The 14939-nt window shown below is 64.9% G+C and overlaps 1 protein-coding gene across 4 annotated transcripts in view; it reads left to right on the top strand.

The window, feature by feature from the left end:
* CARS1 (cysteinyl-tRNA synthetase 1) overlaps positions 1–14939 on the top strand; it is a 44493-nt gene continuing 29554 nt past the window's right edge. For 2 of the 4 annotated variants that reach the window (XM_061161421.1, XM_061161439.1), the window contains exons 1-7: positions 1–98; positions 7481–7729; positions 11324–11418; positions 12267–12355; positions 12822–12918; positions 13296–13394; positions 14214–14363. In XM_061161421.1, coding sequence (XP_061017404.1) covers positions 74–98; positions 7481–7729; positions 11324–11418; positions 12267–12355; positions 12822–12918; positions 13296–13394; positions 14214–14363 — 804 coding nt within the window. In that variant the 5' untranslated portion in view covers positions 1–73. The remainder of the gene's footprint in view (positions 99–7480; positions 7730–11323; positions 11419–12266; positions 12356–12821; positions 12919–13295; positions 13395–14213; positions 14364–14939) is intronic. The other 2 variants (XM_061161429.1, XM_061161449.1) reach the window with 2 other exon arrangements.

The raw sequence follows: 14939 nt of genomic DNA, 5'->3' as shown, positions 1-14939 counted from the left end.
GGGATTTCCGGGGCGGTGGTTGCATCAGATTCTGGGAAGCCGTGGCGGCCTCGGCGAGTGCGGGATTCGGGTGATGGCAGGGTCCTCTACGGAGCACGGTGAGCGCGCGCGACTGGCGGGCGGGGCAGCCTCGGGCCGCGGGGCGCTGGGGGCCACCCGGGAGCCGGGGGCGCCGGGTCTCTGAGGGGCGGGCCCCAGGGCGCGCAGAAGGCGGGCCCGGACCCCCGGGTTTTCCCCGGCGGGCGCGCTCCTCCAACCCCGGCCCGGGCCCTGCCGGGGCCGCCCCTCCCCAGGCCCTCCCAGATCTCGAGGCCGCAGGGTCCCCCTGCGCCCCGACCCCGGGGGCTGGTTCTGCGTTCCCCTGCGGGCCCCTGGGCCGGACCTTGCCCTCTCCTGCCCCCTGGGATTTGGGGGGACAGGCACAGCCCCAGGGTCGTTTGGGGGCCGCCCGGCCCCGGGTTGACACTTAAGAACGTGGGGCCGAGGGAGCCGGACGCGGACGCACGGGAAAGGGTTGGGGTTTTACGAAGGCGCTCATCTGCGGCTGCAAGCAGTGGCCACGGGGACCTGCCCGGTCGCGGCGTTACTGCCCCCCACCCCTTTATCGCCGCCCCCGGGGTTCCGTGAGCGTCTCAGGCTCTGTCCCCACGGGTCACTCGTGTCACCAGCCGGCAGACAAGCCGCCCCCAGGCAGCCTCCGGGGCGTGCTGGTTCCCTGGTCACCCTCCCTCCTCCAAGATCGCGGGATGCCAAACAGCGCAGGTAGTCCCCGGATTCCCGAGTCCGGGTCAAGCTTTCCTCGGGAAGGACTCTCGGGGTGTCGTTTTTATTCTCTGGCTGCCCTGCTTAGACTGTACACACTTCCCTGGCCTCTGGGGTCCCCCTTGCTCCTGGGGTTCCCAGCAGGGAGCTCTAAGCAGCTGGACCCAATCATGTAGGAGGCCCCTGATGACAGGGTTGCTGGGGTACCCATCATCCAGGAACCCCACATTCCACCGGACAGGTGTGCCTGGATTCCAGCATTGGCTCCACCCACCCAGATCCTCGGCCCTCAGAAGTCCACCCAGACTCCTGAAAAATAGCAGCTTGGTTGATAGCCCAGTCTCTGGGCCCGGCAGGGCTGGGGTTCCACCTCTGCCCCTTCCCCACGTGGGGTGGGTTTAAAAAGTCCCCACTAGGAGGATGCAGTGAGCCTTATAGGGGTTGGTAGAGGCTAAGGACTTAGAAGAACCCTTGGCTGAAAGGGGTGCTGTGTTCGGGTTGAAAGCCCAAGCTTGTTTCTTTTCTTCCTTCCTCATCTCTTCCTTCCTTTTTCATTTGGGATCAGAAATGACATATTCAGTTTTTTAGTTTTGTTTTTTTTTTAACTGCTTCAGAACTGGAGATTTTCAGAGCCTTAGTAAGAATCGGCCTGGTTTTGGAGATTGGTGCATAGATTGGGAATAAGGTGTCTGGGCAGCTGACGGATTGTCCTGGTCCTAAAATTAAGAGCCACAGCTCCTAGCCCACACTCTGCCCTCTCTTCTTTTAGAGCTGACGCCCTTCCCCCCCATACACCCCTTGTCTAGGCTTTTCTCAAAAGACAAGAACCTAGGACCGTCCCCTGAGGAAACAGGAAATGAAATGGTAAGGGCTTCATGCAGCTGCCAGAGTTCTAGATGTTCTAGGTTTCCAGGTTCTGAATGCTTTCTTTTCCCTCGAGGTTAGAATCATCGATAGTGACCATCTTCCCAGAATTTTTAAGGAGTCCCTTACTTAGAATAATCTTCCCATTTCGTATCGTCTTTCTTAAGTTGGTGGTCCACCTGCAATGCCACTGGGGTTAAGGCTTCTCCTTTGTAGCTTGAACACGAGGCCCGTTCCTGGGTGTTTTAGAAAGTTGAGTCTCATCCCTCGTGACCCCCAGGGTGGATGGAGCACATCTCAGAGGCCTTGCCCTGCAGGTCAGGCCTCTTCGGTGGCCGTGAGTTAGGTCAGACTTGCATTTTTTATGCAGTAGACTTTAATTTTTTATACAGTAGAATTCAAAGTTGTTCATACTAACAGTTGTTGTTCAGTTGCTCAGTCGTGTCCAACTCTGCGACCGCATGGACTGCAGCACACTGGGCTTCTGTCCTCTACGGTCTCCTGGAGTCTGCTCAAATTCATGTCCATTGAGTCAGTGATGCTCTGTAACCACCTCATTACAACAGAGGAGCATTTAGCATTTTTCTCAGCATGAGTCCATGCTAAACACATCTGTGGGGGCCTGTCATCCTCAGAGCATGCCTTTGTGGTTAATACTACCCTTGGCGTGCAGACAGGAGTCCTGAGGTTCAGAGCAGGCGAGTGATTTGTCTGAGGTCACACAGCTTGCCAGGGTCTGTCTGACAGCAGCAACCTTGGCTACTCTGCCTTGGTGACTCTGTTCAGATTAACACCAAACGCCCCAGTTCCAGAGTGGGTCAAGGCAGACAAGGGGAGCAGGCTATATCTTCTGTGTTTCCCAGAGAAAAATGAAATGCATGTGTGTGTAGACTACAGATATTTGCTCATCCAGGCACTCATGTCTCCCGGTATTTCCAGTCTAAGAGTCAGGGGAGATAGTGTCCTTGGGTGGTGATGAAAGCGCCCTGTGTCCACGCTCCCACCCCGGCCCATCCCGGGCAGCGGTGCCGTGCAGTCACATGTGTCCGGGCATCAGATGGTGATGCTCCCCGGGACCAACGAGTGCCCCGTGAAAGCTCACACCTGCTGTTCCGGGGGGAACCTGTCCGAGAGTTCACTGCAGTGTGCTCACATGGACCTGTCACTTCATTCGTTCAGGAGATACTCTTCACAGCAGGGCACTTCCGTAGGTCTGTCACTTCATTCATTCGTGGGTGTGCTTCAGGCACCGGCTTTGCTGGCTGCTGCTGGGCGTGGGGGTGCACCTGGGGGCAAGGCCGGGGGTCGGGCCTTCCTGGGCTTAACGTCCAGCAGGAAGGGGTGGCCAGAGTGCAGAAGACCAATGCTGGCCCAGCACGGACCATTCATTTCTTGGTCACTTCCCCGTGTGCGTGCTGCCAGCTGGCCCAAGTCTGCGAAGGTGGGTCAGGGCCAGGGCCTTTTCCTCTGAGGCTGCAGAATCTGCCAGAACCTCGGCGAGTCTTTCCCTGCTCCCACCCATAACAGAGTGGAGCATCGGCAGTCACTGCGGAGACTCTGCCGGGCCAGGTCTAGACACGGTGGTGGGCATCCGTCTTCTGGCCAAGCCAAGCCTTGCAGCCCAGAGACAAGCGCCTGGGTCTGGGGAGCGCCCTGCGGTCTGCCCCTGAGGGAGGGCCTGGCTGCAGGGAAAGTAGGAAGCACCCACCTCTCCTGCTGAGAGGGAGTGGGAGCTGAGGCAACGGGAGAAAGGGGCCGGGGGGCCTGGCAGAGGGCACAGCAGAGAGCGCTCTCACCTGGCGCTGAGACCTGAGGACCGCGTTGCTTTCCGGCAAGTTCCTGAGGCCAGAGGGTGGGGGAGGGCGGGCGATGGCTGCAGGCCTTGGTCTGCAAGGGCCTGGAGCCATGTGCGGAATGTGGGTCTTGCCTTTGAGCCTTGACGAGGCGTCTGCCCCCTCCCCTGTGTGGACTGAAGCAGGGAGACCAGGAAGTGCCTGAGATGCTGGTGACCCGTGGCCTGGGCTGTGGCAGCAGCGGGCATGAGAAGTGGACGGACCGGGGCGGGCGCAGGGTTTGCTGTGGGGAAGGTGGCCATGCTGTTCCCTGAAGCCCAGGTTGGAGGCGAGACATGATGCCCGGGGCCACCGTGTGGACAAGTGACATCTGGACGTCCCGGGCTGTGCTCAGGGAGGGGGGGCCCTGACTCCCAGAGTGGGTGGCGTTGCCGCCGGTGCAGGAGAACAGGGGTGCCTGCATCTCTCTGGTCCCCCAGATTCATGTGTGTGGGGGGGAAATGCTTTCATTCCAGAAGTCTTCTCAGACTGGGAACCCCCCAGGAAAGAGGAATGGGCCCGAAGGGGGGCCCCTGGTGACAGGCAGCAGCAGACGCAGGTGGGGAGCTGAAGGGGCCTTTGAAGGAAGGGCCTGACCCTCAGGGCCGGGTGCTCCCAGGGCCTCGTGACTGGCGAGGGAGGGGTGCAGACCCCCACTGCGCCCAGGCTGATCTTCAGAACAGAAACAGGCCTGGTCTGGGAGCTTAGGAGGAAGGCAGACCTGCGGGGAGGGGTCTGAGCTTCAGCAAGCTGCCTGCGGGTTCTTAGCCGCCGAGGTCGGCAGGGGAGCCGGCCTTACCCCCAGGTTCCGATTCTGAAGGTCTTGGAGGGGCCTGGATCGGGTGCTTCTCGTAGGTGGCAGTGCTTCCTTGGTGCTGAGCCTTCCCCGAGCAAGAGCCTGGCCAGAGCGGAGCAGGAGGTGGGGGGCTGTTGGCAGTTGCGGGCAGCTGTACATGCTGCGGGCAGGTGTAAAGGCCGCGGTGAAGGACGGCGCGGCGGGTCACGGCCTGTGTGACTTGGGTTCCTCACCTGGCTCTCAGATCAGTGTGAGTTCAGTTAAGCGTTTTCTAAACTGTGATGACCACGGTCCACGTTCAGGGCCTTCCCACAGTGAGAAGCCGTGTGTCTGGATGGCCCCGCAGTGGAGTGGCGGCGGACGCGGGGCTGGGAGTCGCTGTGTGTGTGCGCGGGGCTCCCTGGGGAGGGTCCCGGGGGTCGGGGAGATGATGGGCGCCCCGCTCCTGAGTCCACTCATCGCCTTTGGCAACACGGGCTCACCGCCAGACCGCAGTCTGGCCCAAACCCACAGCCACTTGAGAGCGGACCTATTTTTAAATTTGTTTCCTCAAGTTAGGCTTGAAGGCAGCTACCACAGTGACCCGATGACTGGCCCTCTGCCCCACGGGCTCTCTGCTCCAGATGGGACGCTTAGTAATAAACGCGTGTGTGATCCCTGGGTAAACTCCCCCAGGGCCATTTAAGCAGTAATGACACAGAAGCGAGTAAAATAATAATAATGGTAATAATAGCAGCTGATGGGCGCTGGCTGTGCGCCCGGCACTACTTCAAACAGTTTACGAGTGTGCTCACTAACACCGCAGCTTTACGAGGCGTGCGTGCGTGCGTGTGCGTGCACACCTGTGTACCTGGGAGGGGGTCCGCCCAGCCAGGGAGGGGTGCGAACCTGCCGAGCCCTTGCCCCCTGACCTGCTTCGTTAGTGCTTTAAAGCCATCCAGTTGGCGAAACGTTTGACATGTTTTTATTATGAAAAGGACATGTGCTTATTGCAGAAAATGCGGGCAGTGAGAGAAAAGAGGGAACTAAAGGGCCCTGGGAGCACCCTCAGCCCAGGGTAGCCACTGTCCAGGTCGGTGGATCCTAGGGGGTGCCCCGTCCTTGGCATTCACCCGGAGTGAAGGCAGTCTGTCTGTCCAGTGTGGTTCTGGGGGCACGAGGTGGGGGGCGCGGGGGGCAAGGCTTCCCTGGACGGGGCTGGCCCTTCTGCACTCCAGTCGTGGCCCAGGCAGCTGCAGCAGAGACAGGGAAGGTGGGCTTGGGGGGGCCACGCGGGGCAGGCAGGTGCTCAAGGGCGATGTAGCCCCCCTGGGACACGCTGGCCCTCCCCTCGGCTCCGTCCACCCGCTGGCAGGCCCTTGATGTAGCTTTCTGAACTGAGTTCATCCAGCGCGCGAGAGGAGCATGCAGTCAATGTAGGAAAGCGGGCAGGGGAGTCTGTATGTCTGAAATTAGCGCTCTGGGGAGATGAAACAGCAGGAGGGGTCAGGCCCCGGGGGCTGGGCTCTCCTGGAGCAGTGACCAGGAGGGCCGGTGGGAAGGGTGACACCCACGCAGCCCAGGGAAGCAGGGAGGCTGACCGTGTCCGGGGGACCTCAGGCAGGCAGGCGCCCCGAGGGGTGTGGGGGCCCCCTGGCTGGTGTGAGGACCAGGCTTGGTGAGACGGGGGCCTGGAGGAGGAGCGGGGCTGCTCTGGCCTCGGGGGTCCGGGGCAGAGCAGGGCTGAGCCCTCGTGGCGATTGTGCTGCGAGGCCAGTGCCCCGGGCGTGTCTGAAGATGGGGGCTTGGACCGTCCAGTGGCGTGGCCCGGGGTGCCCTGAGGGCACCTGGTCAAGGCTGGAGGGGCGCTGAGCCGCGTGCCTCGGGGCCGCACTGTGCGGTGGGCAGGATGCGGCCGGTCTCCCTGGCACGCCTGGGCCTGGACCCGGGGAAGATGTGTCCCCGGGGCCCACGCCTTCCCTGTGGATGAAGAGGTCGGGAGAGGTCGGGGTTTGGGCGGTCCCCTCACTGGGCCCCCTGAGGGCTTTGGTCCCCGCTTCCTGCTTCTGTCTCGCCCCTGTGCCTGGGAAGTCCACTCCATGCCCTGGAGGAGGGTCTCCGCGTGGAGACCTGGAGGAGGGCAGCTCTTCTCCAGGGGCGCGCTGTCCTCTGCTCGCAGGCGTCCTGTGGGCCTGGTCGGGGCGCTGGTTCCCCTTCTGTGCCGGGCCGGGCCCGTGTTGGCCTGCAGCTCCTCCCTGCGCTGGGCCCATCACGGTGACCCGGGCCTTGTGCCAGGCGGCTGCATCTGCAGGGCTCTGGGTCAGGGTGTGTGCCCCATGCCTGGGGGTGAGGGCCGGGCTCCTGCTGGCCCACTCGGAGCCGCCTCCTGGGCTCGGCATGCCTGTGGGAGGAAGCAAGACCAGCCCGCCTCCCCACGGCCACGGGGCCTGGCGCCACCTGCCTGCCTCCGCCTGCCCACCCCCCGCAGGAGGTGAGGGCACCCGGACAGTAGTTGGAGCCGTGACACAGGGTCAATGCACTGATGGGGGAGGAGGTGGCGAGCGGGCTCGGTGGGGTCGGGCTGGGATCTCAGGGTGGTCAGGGCCCAGGGCCGTCTGCTGGCAAAGGCTGCTGGCTGGTCCCCGCTCAGGCTGGGGTTCTGTCCCCCCACCCCCGTCCTCGTGGCTCCAGGGCAAAGCAGTGGCCTCGGGCCCCTGCCAGGGGCAGGCCTGTGCCAGGCGCCGGCCGGACGGTTGCTCTCCAGGCAGGTGGAGCCGCCTCAGTCTGCGGGCCTCCTTGGAGCTTGGTCCTGGCCGCTAGAAGCCTGGCCAGTGCCGAGTTTGGAGAGCTCTGCGGTTCTCAGCGCTGCCCGTCGCCACCCGGGGTGAAGGGACCGGTCAGCACCGGCCCTGCGGCACCCAGTGCCTAGCAGGGTGTGTGTGTGATTGAGTGTGAGTGTGCACGTGTGTAACTGAGGTGAACATCACCAGCCGTGAGCTTGGCCACCTCAGCGTGCAGCTCGCGTGTCTGTACCGTTCACAGCCTCCCGCAGCCGCTTTTGGTTCCGAAACGTCCTCGTCCCGCCTGCAGCCCACAGGCAGCCGCTCTGCACCTGTCCCCCCGCCCCGGGCACCCGCCCGTCCTGGGTGTCTCCTGCCCAGAAGGGGGACAGAAGGGGGAGCCCCGGCCCCGATCCTGGGCTTGCCTAGCCCCCGGGCCCACTGACGCGCGTCCTCTGTCTTTGCAGCTCCTGACTACAGGGCCATCCTGGGCATTAGTGACGAGGCGGCCCGGGTGCGGGCGCTGGACACGCACCTCAGCACGCGTAGCTACGTGCGGGGCTTCGCCCTGTCCCAGGCGGACGTGGACGCCTTCAGGCAGCTCTCGGGCCCTCCGGCTGACCCGCAGCTCTTCCACGTGGCCCGCTGGTTCCGGCACGTGGCTGCGATCCTGGGCAGCCCCCCCGCCACAGGCCCGCCCTGCGGGCTCCAAGCAAGTGAGTAGCAGAGCGGCTTCTGGCCACGAGACCCTCCCAGCCGGCCGCAGGCGAGCAGCTGGCCTGGGGGGCCTGCCAGCACCCCGAGGGGAGGTTAGGACCCCCGTGGGTCCCGACCCCCCACCGCTGTGGTGGAGCCGCTGGCCGGCTGGGCGCCCGCCTTGGCCGTCAGCTCTCTGACCCTGCTGGGGCTTGACTTGCTTCTCCTTAAGTCTTCCCCTGAGGTCACGGGTGTGTGTGTGTCCACCATCGGATCCTGAGGCAGTGTTAGTGTGTGAACCCTGGGCACCCAGAGCAAAGGCGCTTCTGGGCTTTGAGAGGAGGGGGGCTCAGAGCTCTTGTTCCCCCCCAACCCTGCTTATGGGGTGCAGGGGGGGTCTGGCTTCTGGGTGGTCTCTCCCCTCCCATGAATCTGCAGATGAACCCACAGTGGCCATTGCCCGCGAGCAGCTGTCCCCCCAGCCCGGCTTGGGTGTGCACCCCCTTGAGCAGGGGGCGGGGGGCCCACATGCGGCTCGGTGGTCCCTGCTCGGCCTGGCAGCCTGTGGGGCCTCTTCCAGATCCTTTAGCTGGGACGACCCCCCTGGAGAAGGGAATGGCTCCCCACTCCAGTATTCTGACCTGGAGAATTCCATGGACTGTAAAGTCCGTGGGGTCGCAGAGTCGAGTGAGCGATTTCCACTTTGAGCTGGGATGTCGGGACCCTCTGCCGGGTCCACTCTGTAACAGGGCGGAGGTGGGGTGGTGTTCCTCCAGGGAGGGGTGGGGTGGGCTTTGGTTTCTGGGGTGATCCTGCCACAGACACCCCTTCCCCAGTGGAGGCGGTGCTTCTCCCTGAGGCGTGGCCTCCAGGGTGGGGTCAGGGTGGGCGGGGCGCGGCCTTGCCCCGGCCATCAAGCTCCAACCTGCAGCCTAAAGCTTGTGGGGAGGGTGATACAGGCGCCCACTGGGAAGGGTGGGTGTCTGCCCCCGCAAAGGGGGATGTGGGTTCCCCGGGGCGGGGAGGTTTCCCTGGTGCCCCGGCACGATGCCTCCAGGGCGCCAGCGGGGACCCGGAGTGGCAGGGGAGGGCTGGTGGACTGGGGCCCAGGATCCTCAGGGTCGGTGTCCTTGGCCAAGTCCCTGGGTGCCGGTGGCCGAGCGTCTGCCTTGCTGGTGCGTCTCAGACGTCCCCCAGCCTGTGCCGGGTAGGCGGGCGGGCCCCACCCCCCCCAGCCCCCCTGTGCCCCCTCCCCTGGGCACCATACCCCACGGCTGGCTTGTCCCTGCCCGTCTGTGTCTTCCGCGGGCCGGGACCTCAGCAGCCCTGGGTGCGCCTCAGACCCAGGAGGGGCCAGGCTCTGACCGAGCCCCTTCCCCACCCCCCCTCCCCATCTTGTTGGTCCCCTCTGTGCGGCCCCAGTGCGGAGGGTCCACTGTGCTGTGTCTGGGGTGCCCTCCCCAGAGCGGGGCTGAGTCCAGACAGCCCCTCCCTCCGGGGCGCTCTCTGCCGCCCCCCACCACCCCATCTGCCTCCCAAGAGGAGCTTCAGGGTCTGCTCTTGCCCATGGAGGGCGGCTCACGGCCCCATGGGTCCCCAGGGTGTGACCCTCTGAGCTGCCCCTCTTGCGAGGCTGCGGTGCGTGTGGCCCCCCAGAGCACGCAAACGTGGGCTGGCACATTCCTTCTGCTCCCCCGACACCCTCCCTGCCCGGAGCCTCGCTCTCCAGGCCTCGGTGAGCCGGGCGTGCTGTGCTGGTGGCGTGCTCGTGGGTCAGGGCTGCGTTTCTGCACGTGCCCGGGCGGGGGTGCCAGGCACGGGCGTGTGTGCTGTTTCTGAGCAGCCGGAGGAAAGGTGGGCACAGCTGAGGGGCTGCGCCCGGCGGACAACGTCAGTGCCGGGTGCGGGGCAGTGGGTCCCTCAGGGCCTCTGGCGACCCTTCTCTCTTATTAAACCAGGGCCCCCGGGCACGTCTCCCGACTTTCCTTTTGGCCAGGGGACTGTGAGTGCCAGTTTCCGTGACTGCTCACCAGCTCTTGGATGGTAGATGCTCTCCGGGGCGCGGAAGTCCGAGTGTGACCCCGTGTCCTGGAGGGCGTCCCTCTGGCCAGGCCCCTGCCTGTGCCCACGGCTGGGTCCTGTCGCTGCCGCCCCCTCGCGTGAGCCTTCACTCCCACGAGCCCCGCCTTCACCCCGGCAGCTCCAGCCGGCTCCCTGGCGTCCCCTCTGGCAGCGGCATCTCTCGTGCGGCGACCTGCAGCGTCTCGGTGGGGGCGCAGCAGGTCGCGTCCCAGTGGGCCCCTGGGAGTGTTGCTGAGTCGCCGGCTGTGTTTACGGTGAGGCCTGGATGGCCGCTGACCACAGGAGCCCTTCCGTGTGTCTGCGGCTTGGGCCTGGCCCCCGGGAGCCTGCTGGCGCCTGCCTGGAGTCCGGAGCTGCTGGTGGCTCTGTCTGTCCGCCACCCCCCGCGGGTGTGCGCGCACACACACGCACACACAGCCGTCTCCCACCCCTTCGCCGGTCTGCTGGTGTGTCTGTCTGTCCCCCACCCCCCGCGGGTGTACACATACACATACACACACGCACACACACACACACACCCGTCTCCCACCCCTTCGCCGGTCTGCTGGTGGCTCTGTCCCCCCACCCCCCCGCGGATGTACACACGCACAACACACACACACACACACACACACACACCCGTCTCCCACCCCTTCGTCGGTCAGTTGTGTGCATCCTCCGGGTGGCCCGTAGCTGGTCCCAGGGCTGAGGCCTCCGTGACCCTTGGCTGGAGCAGCAGGCGGTCCTCTGGTGGCAGGATGGGCAGCTGAGCTCAGCCGGGTTAGAGGTGGCGGGAGGGTCACCAGTGACCCGAGTCGGGGTGGAGGGTGTAAAGACTTGGCGTCTCTCCCAGTACCTCGGGACACAGCTACCCCCCAACCCCACCCACCTCCCAGGCTCTCAGCGCAGACCATCAGGCCTGCCCTTCGTGCAGTGGGAGGCTTGGACTCTCAGCCGCAGGGGCAGGGGAATGGCCAGGAGGAGATAATGGGGGTCAGGGAGGAGGGCGGGGCTTCCCCAGTGACTGTAACCGGAGGAGGCTGGGCTCCTGAGCCCCTGTACCCCCCACTCCCCCCCGGCTCTGTGGCGTGGCCTGCAGGCTGTTCCCAAAGGCTCTGGGACCAGGGAGGAGCCCTGCCCGGGAACCCGCATGTTGCAGTGGTGGGGAGCTGGCCGCCTGCTGGTGGAGATGGGCCTGGGCCTCAGGCCATGCTGACCACCCGCGGCCATGGGCCAGCAGCTCTTTCTGGCCTGACCTGGCTCCTGGGCCTGGAGGTGGTCCCCATCCCCCAGATCCTCCAGAGAGGCGTCCCCCTGGGGGCGGGCAGGCGGGCACCTGGGGGTGTGACCAGGTGCATTCGGCCCAGCCCCGAGGCCTGCCTGTGCACCTCCGGGCGTGCGGGCGTGGTGGGTGTGGTGGGCCGTCCCTGGTACCGCTCAGATGTGAGCAAGCAGAGCGGCGGCTGGGGGCGGAGGCGCTGGACCGGGCCACACCGTCGGAGCCCCGTGGCTCCCCTTCGTCCTGCGCTGACCCAGCTGCGCTCTCCCCCTAGCAGGCAGAGGGCGGCGTGCACAGCCCGCATGGTCTCCTCCAGCCGGGTCCGAGCCGTGCCAGCTCCGCCTGTACAACAGCCTGACCCGGAGGAAGGTAGGGCCGCGGGGCGGGGCGGCTCTGGAGGGCCCCTCGGCTCGTGGGCGGGCGTCCTCCGCGGGGCGGGGCGGGGCGGCTCTGGAGGGCCCCTCGGCTCGTGGGCGGGCGTCCTCCGCGGGGCTGTGCTCGGGAGCGTGTGCACGCCCGCGTGGGCACACCTTGAGGGCCTGCCTGTCGGCTTCCTGGCTCTGGGTGTGTGCAGGGCTTGTTCAGCAGGATCAGAGGCTCCAGGGGTTTTGCACAGGGCTGATGGGATTCAGAGGTTTTGCACCAGGGCTGACGGGACTCAGAGGTTTTGTGCAGGGCTGACGGGATTCCGTGGGCCAGCACCCTGAGCAGACGGGCGGCACGGTCCCCCTCGTGGACTGGTTGGGAACAGCGGGCCCTGAACTGACCTGAGACCTTGGGCAGTCGGCAGGAGGCCTCACGCCCTAGGCCGGCTCCTCCAGGAGTGTGGGCCCCCGGGCAGCTGGGAAAGGAAAGCTCTGTTACCACGTTGCTCTGGGAGCGAGTGCTGGGCAGTCAGCGCGCTCGGCTCTGGCCTGGCTCACAGCAGGTGCCTGATGAATGGAGACTGTTCTTGTTAAAGCAGCAGAATTGGGGCACCCGTCTCCTTGACCCCCGGCCTGTGTCCGTGAGTGGAGTCCCAGGGAGGAGGGGGCCTGCTCCCCGGGCCCCTGGGTCGTGGAGCTCACCGTTGTGGGTCCAGTGTGGCTCCCCAGCCCCAGCCTGGACCGCGGCTTTCTGCAAGCTGCGTGGTCCTTGTGAACGTGCGCGAGCCGCTCATGGCCGCCAGCAGTGGTCCTGTGCCCCTCGTGACGGTCGTGCCCTTGTTTCCAACCCAGGACGTGTTTGTGCCGCAAGACGGGAGGAGGGTGACGTGGTACTGCTGCGGGCCCACTGTCTATGACGCCTCGCACATGGGGCACGCCAGGTAGGAGCGCGGCGGGGCCGAGCAGGGGTGCTGCGCCCAGCTTCACTCTCTCATCTTCAAGATGAAACTTCTTACTCTGAATATTCACTGTGGAAAAACTAGATAGTCCAGACAACCAAGCAGATGTAGTCCTCGCAGCCCCCACGTGCCCCTCTGGACTCTGACCAGAGGTCTTCTTCCTGTGCCTGAGAGTCCTTCCCACCCACTGCCCTGGGGCCGGCCCAGGCTGGGGCTGTGGGGCGAGGTGGCCCCTCACCCGACGCGCTGCGGTGCCGCTGGAAAGGCGGGCCCCTCTCCCGACGCGCTGCTGTGTTGGGTGGAAAGGCGGGCCCCTCTCCCGATGCGCTGCTGTGTTGGGTGGAAAGGCGGACCCCTCTCCCGACGCGCTGCGGTGCCACTGGAAAGGCGGGCCCCTCTCCCAACGCGCTGGGGTGCCGCTGGAAAGGCCTGTCTCCCGTCGCTGCAGGTCCTACATCTCCTTCGATATCCTGAGAAGGGTGCTGAGGGATTACTTCAAGTTTGATGTCTTCTACTGTATGAACATCACGGACATTGACGACAAGGTAAGGGCAGTTCTCAGGACTAAATTGTAAATACGGTGGCTGGCCGAGGGAAGAAACGACCTTGGGTGAGTTAATAAAGCCATGTCGGCTTGAGCCAGCTCAGCTCAGCACAGGCTGTGTGAACCGCCCGCCCCCCCACGGGACTTCTCTTGCGGTTTATGCGGACGATGCTTTGTGTTCAGCTGCTTTGATGCTGTTGAAAGTCTGGGTAAATGTGAGCGACCCCTGGGGCGGGCGTGGGGGAGGGTGGGCTCGGGCTGACCCCCGCTCAGGACGAGGGGGAGCCGCGTTCTCGGATGCCGCCCCGGCTCACGGTCGCCCTCTGCGTGGGCACCAGGCACCGCCCAGCTGACCCCGCTTCCCTCCTCTGCTTCCAGATCATCAAGAGGGCCCGGCAGAACCACCTGTTCGAGCGGTACCGGGGGACGCAGCCCCAGGCGGCACAGCTGCTGGAGGACGTGCGAGCCGCCCTGCAGGTGGGTCCCTGCCGCTCCCCACGTCCCCCCGTCCACCCCGTGCCCAGCACAGGGCCCGGCCTCAGCGGGCCCCGTGACACGCAGGTCACGAGGTCTCCGTCACGGAGCTCCCCCGGGCCGCGGGGAGAACCTCCAGCAGAGAGACCTGAGGGCGGGGCGGGGGTGACCAGTCCTGCCACCTGTGGGACGCTCCTCGCCGGTCACCGTGGTCTGTGCTGACCTGGGAGCCTTCCACATGGAGTCACGACCGAATCAAAGGCATGTGACCCAAGAGGCCGAAGCTGCCAGGCTGCTTAAATGGGTGGTCCTGGAGGTTTTCAGAGTTATCTGAATAAATTAGTTCTCTCCAGTCTAACATTTTGATTTGAAAGAACTGTATTACAGATTATGGCTATTATATTTTGAGGTCAGATAAGGCAGGTTCTCTTTCTTAATCACCATCTTTAGTAATTACAGTAATGACTGCTTGTGCTTACGATGTATTATCTCCGCCAGAAAAATTAGGAATAAAATTAGAGCTTAGCAGTCATCCTCTAGGCTGAGCAGTGGGGCCTCTGTGATGGAGGCATCATGGGGGACACGTGTGTGTCCCGGGCGCGGCGTTAGGGCAGCTGCCTCAGTCCAGGGTCACGTCAGAGGGACGGGCCCCGCGACCTTTGCGCCACCTGCCTCATGGGGACACGCGGGGTGACGCCCTGGGGACCCAGACCCCCGGAGGCCGCGGGCGGGGGGCAGGACCGGCCTCTTCCGCGTGGAGCTGGCAGGGAGCGCGGGGCTCTGCTGAGCGGGGCTAACGGTGTGGTCTTTCCTCACTCACAGCCGTTATCCGCGAAGCTGCAGGAGACTGTGGACCCGGACAAGAGGCAGATGCTGGAACGCCTGCAGCGCGCGGTGGCGCAGGCCGCGGAGCCGGTGGAGGGAGCACTGCGGGCCGGCCTGGCCGGGCAGGAGCTGGACGGCCGCGTGCAGGTGAGGCTGAGGTGCGTCCGCGGCCTCGCCCCTCCGGTCAAGGCGGCGCCCTCGGGAGGCGCGGGGGGCCGGCTCTCAGGGTTATTCCGGCCTCCTCGGGGTCTCTGTCCGCTGCTTGTAGCAGCACCACCTGGGGAACACGAGCGAAGACGCCGCGGGTCCCCCTTGGGCATGAGCGCGGTCTGCTGGGCTTGAGCGCAGCGCCATCCTTGGGCCGGAGCCGCACACCCTGTCTCCCTCCACGGTCCCCTCCTCCTCTGGCCTGAGCGCCCCCGGGTTCCCCTGGCCCTTCTCCTCGACACCGGCGCCCTCTGTTGGCCACTCACGGAACGTGCAGAAAGGACGAGACCCGGGAAGGTGCAGCCAGGCCCGCCGGCGTGCAGCCTTGTAGGGCCCCTGCTCCTGGGTGTGCGTGTTCCGAGCTTGGTGGCGCGTTGGGGGCACAGGGTCGTGGGGACGAGGCTTTCCCACGTTTGCTTCTGAGACCACACACAGGGTCGGGGATGCCTTAGGCCAGCCAGAAGCTGGTTATGTTTCTGTGTTTCCAACAGTGATGCTGGGAATTTTCTTCAGCGA

The sequence above is a fragment of the Dama dama genome, chromosome 2 (assembly GCF_033118175.1).
Source record: "Dama dama isolate Ldn47 chromosome 2, ASM3311817v1, whole genome shotgun sequence".
NCBI lineage: Eukaryota > Metazoa > Chordata > Mammalia > Artiodactyla > Cervidae > Dama > Dama dama.
Note: the sequence above shows the minus strand (reverse complement) of the source record. Positions and strands in the feature narration are given on the sequence as shown.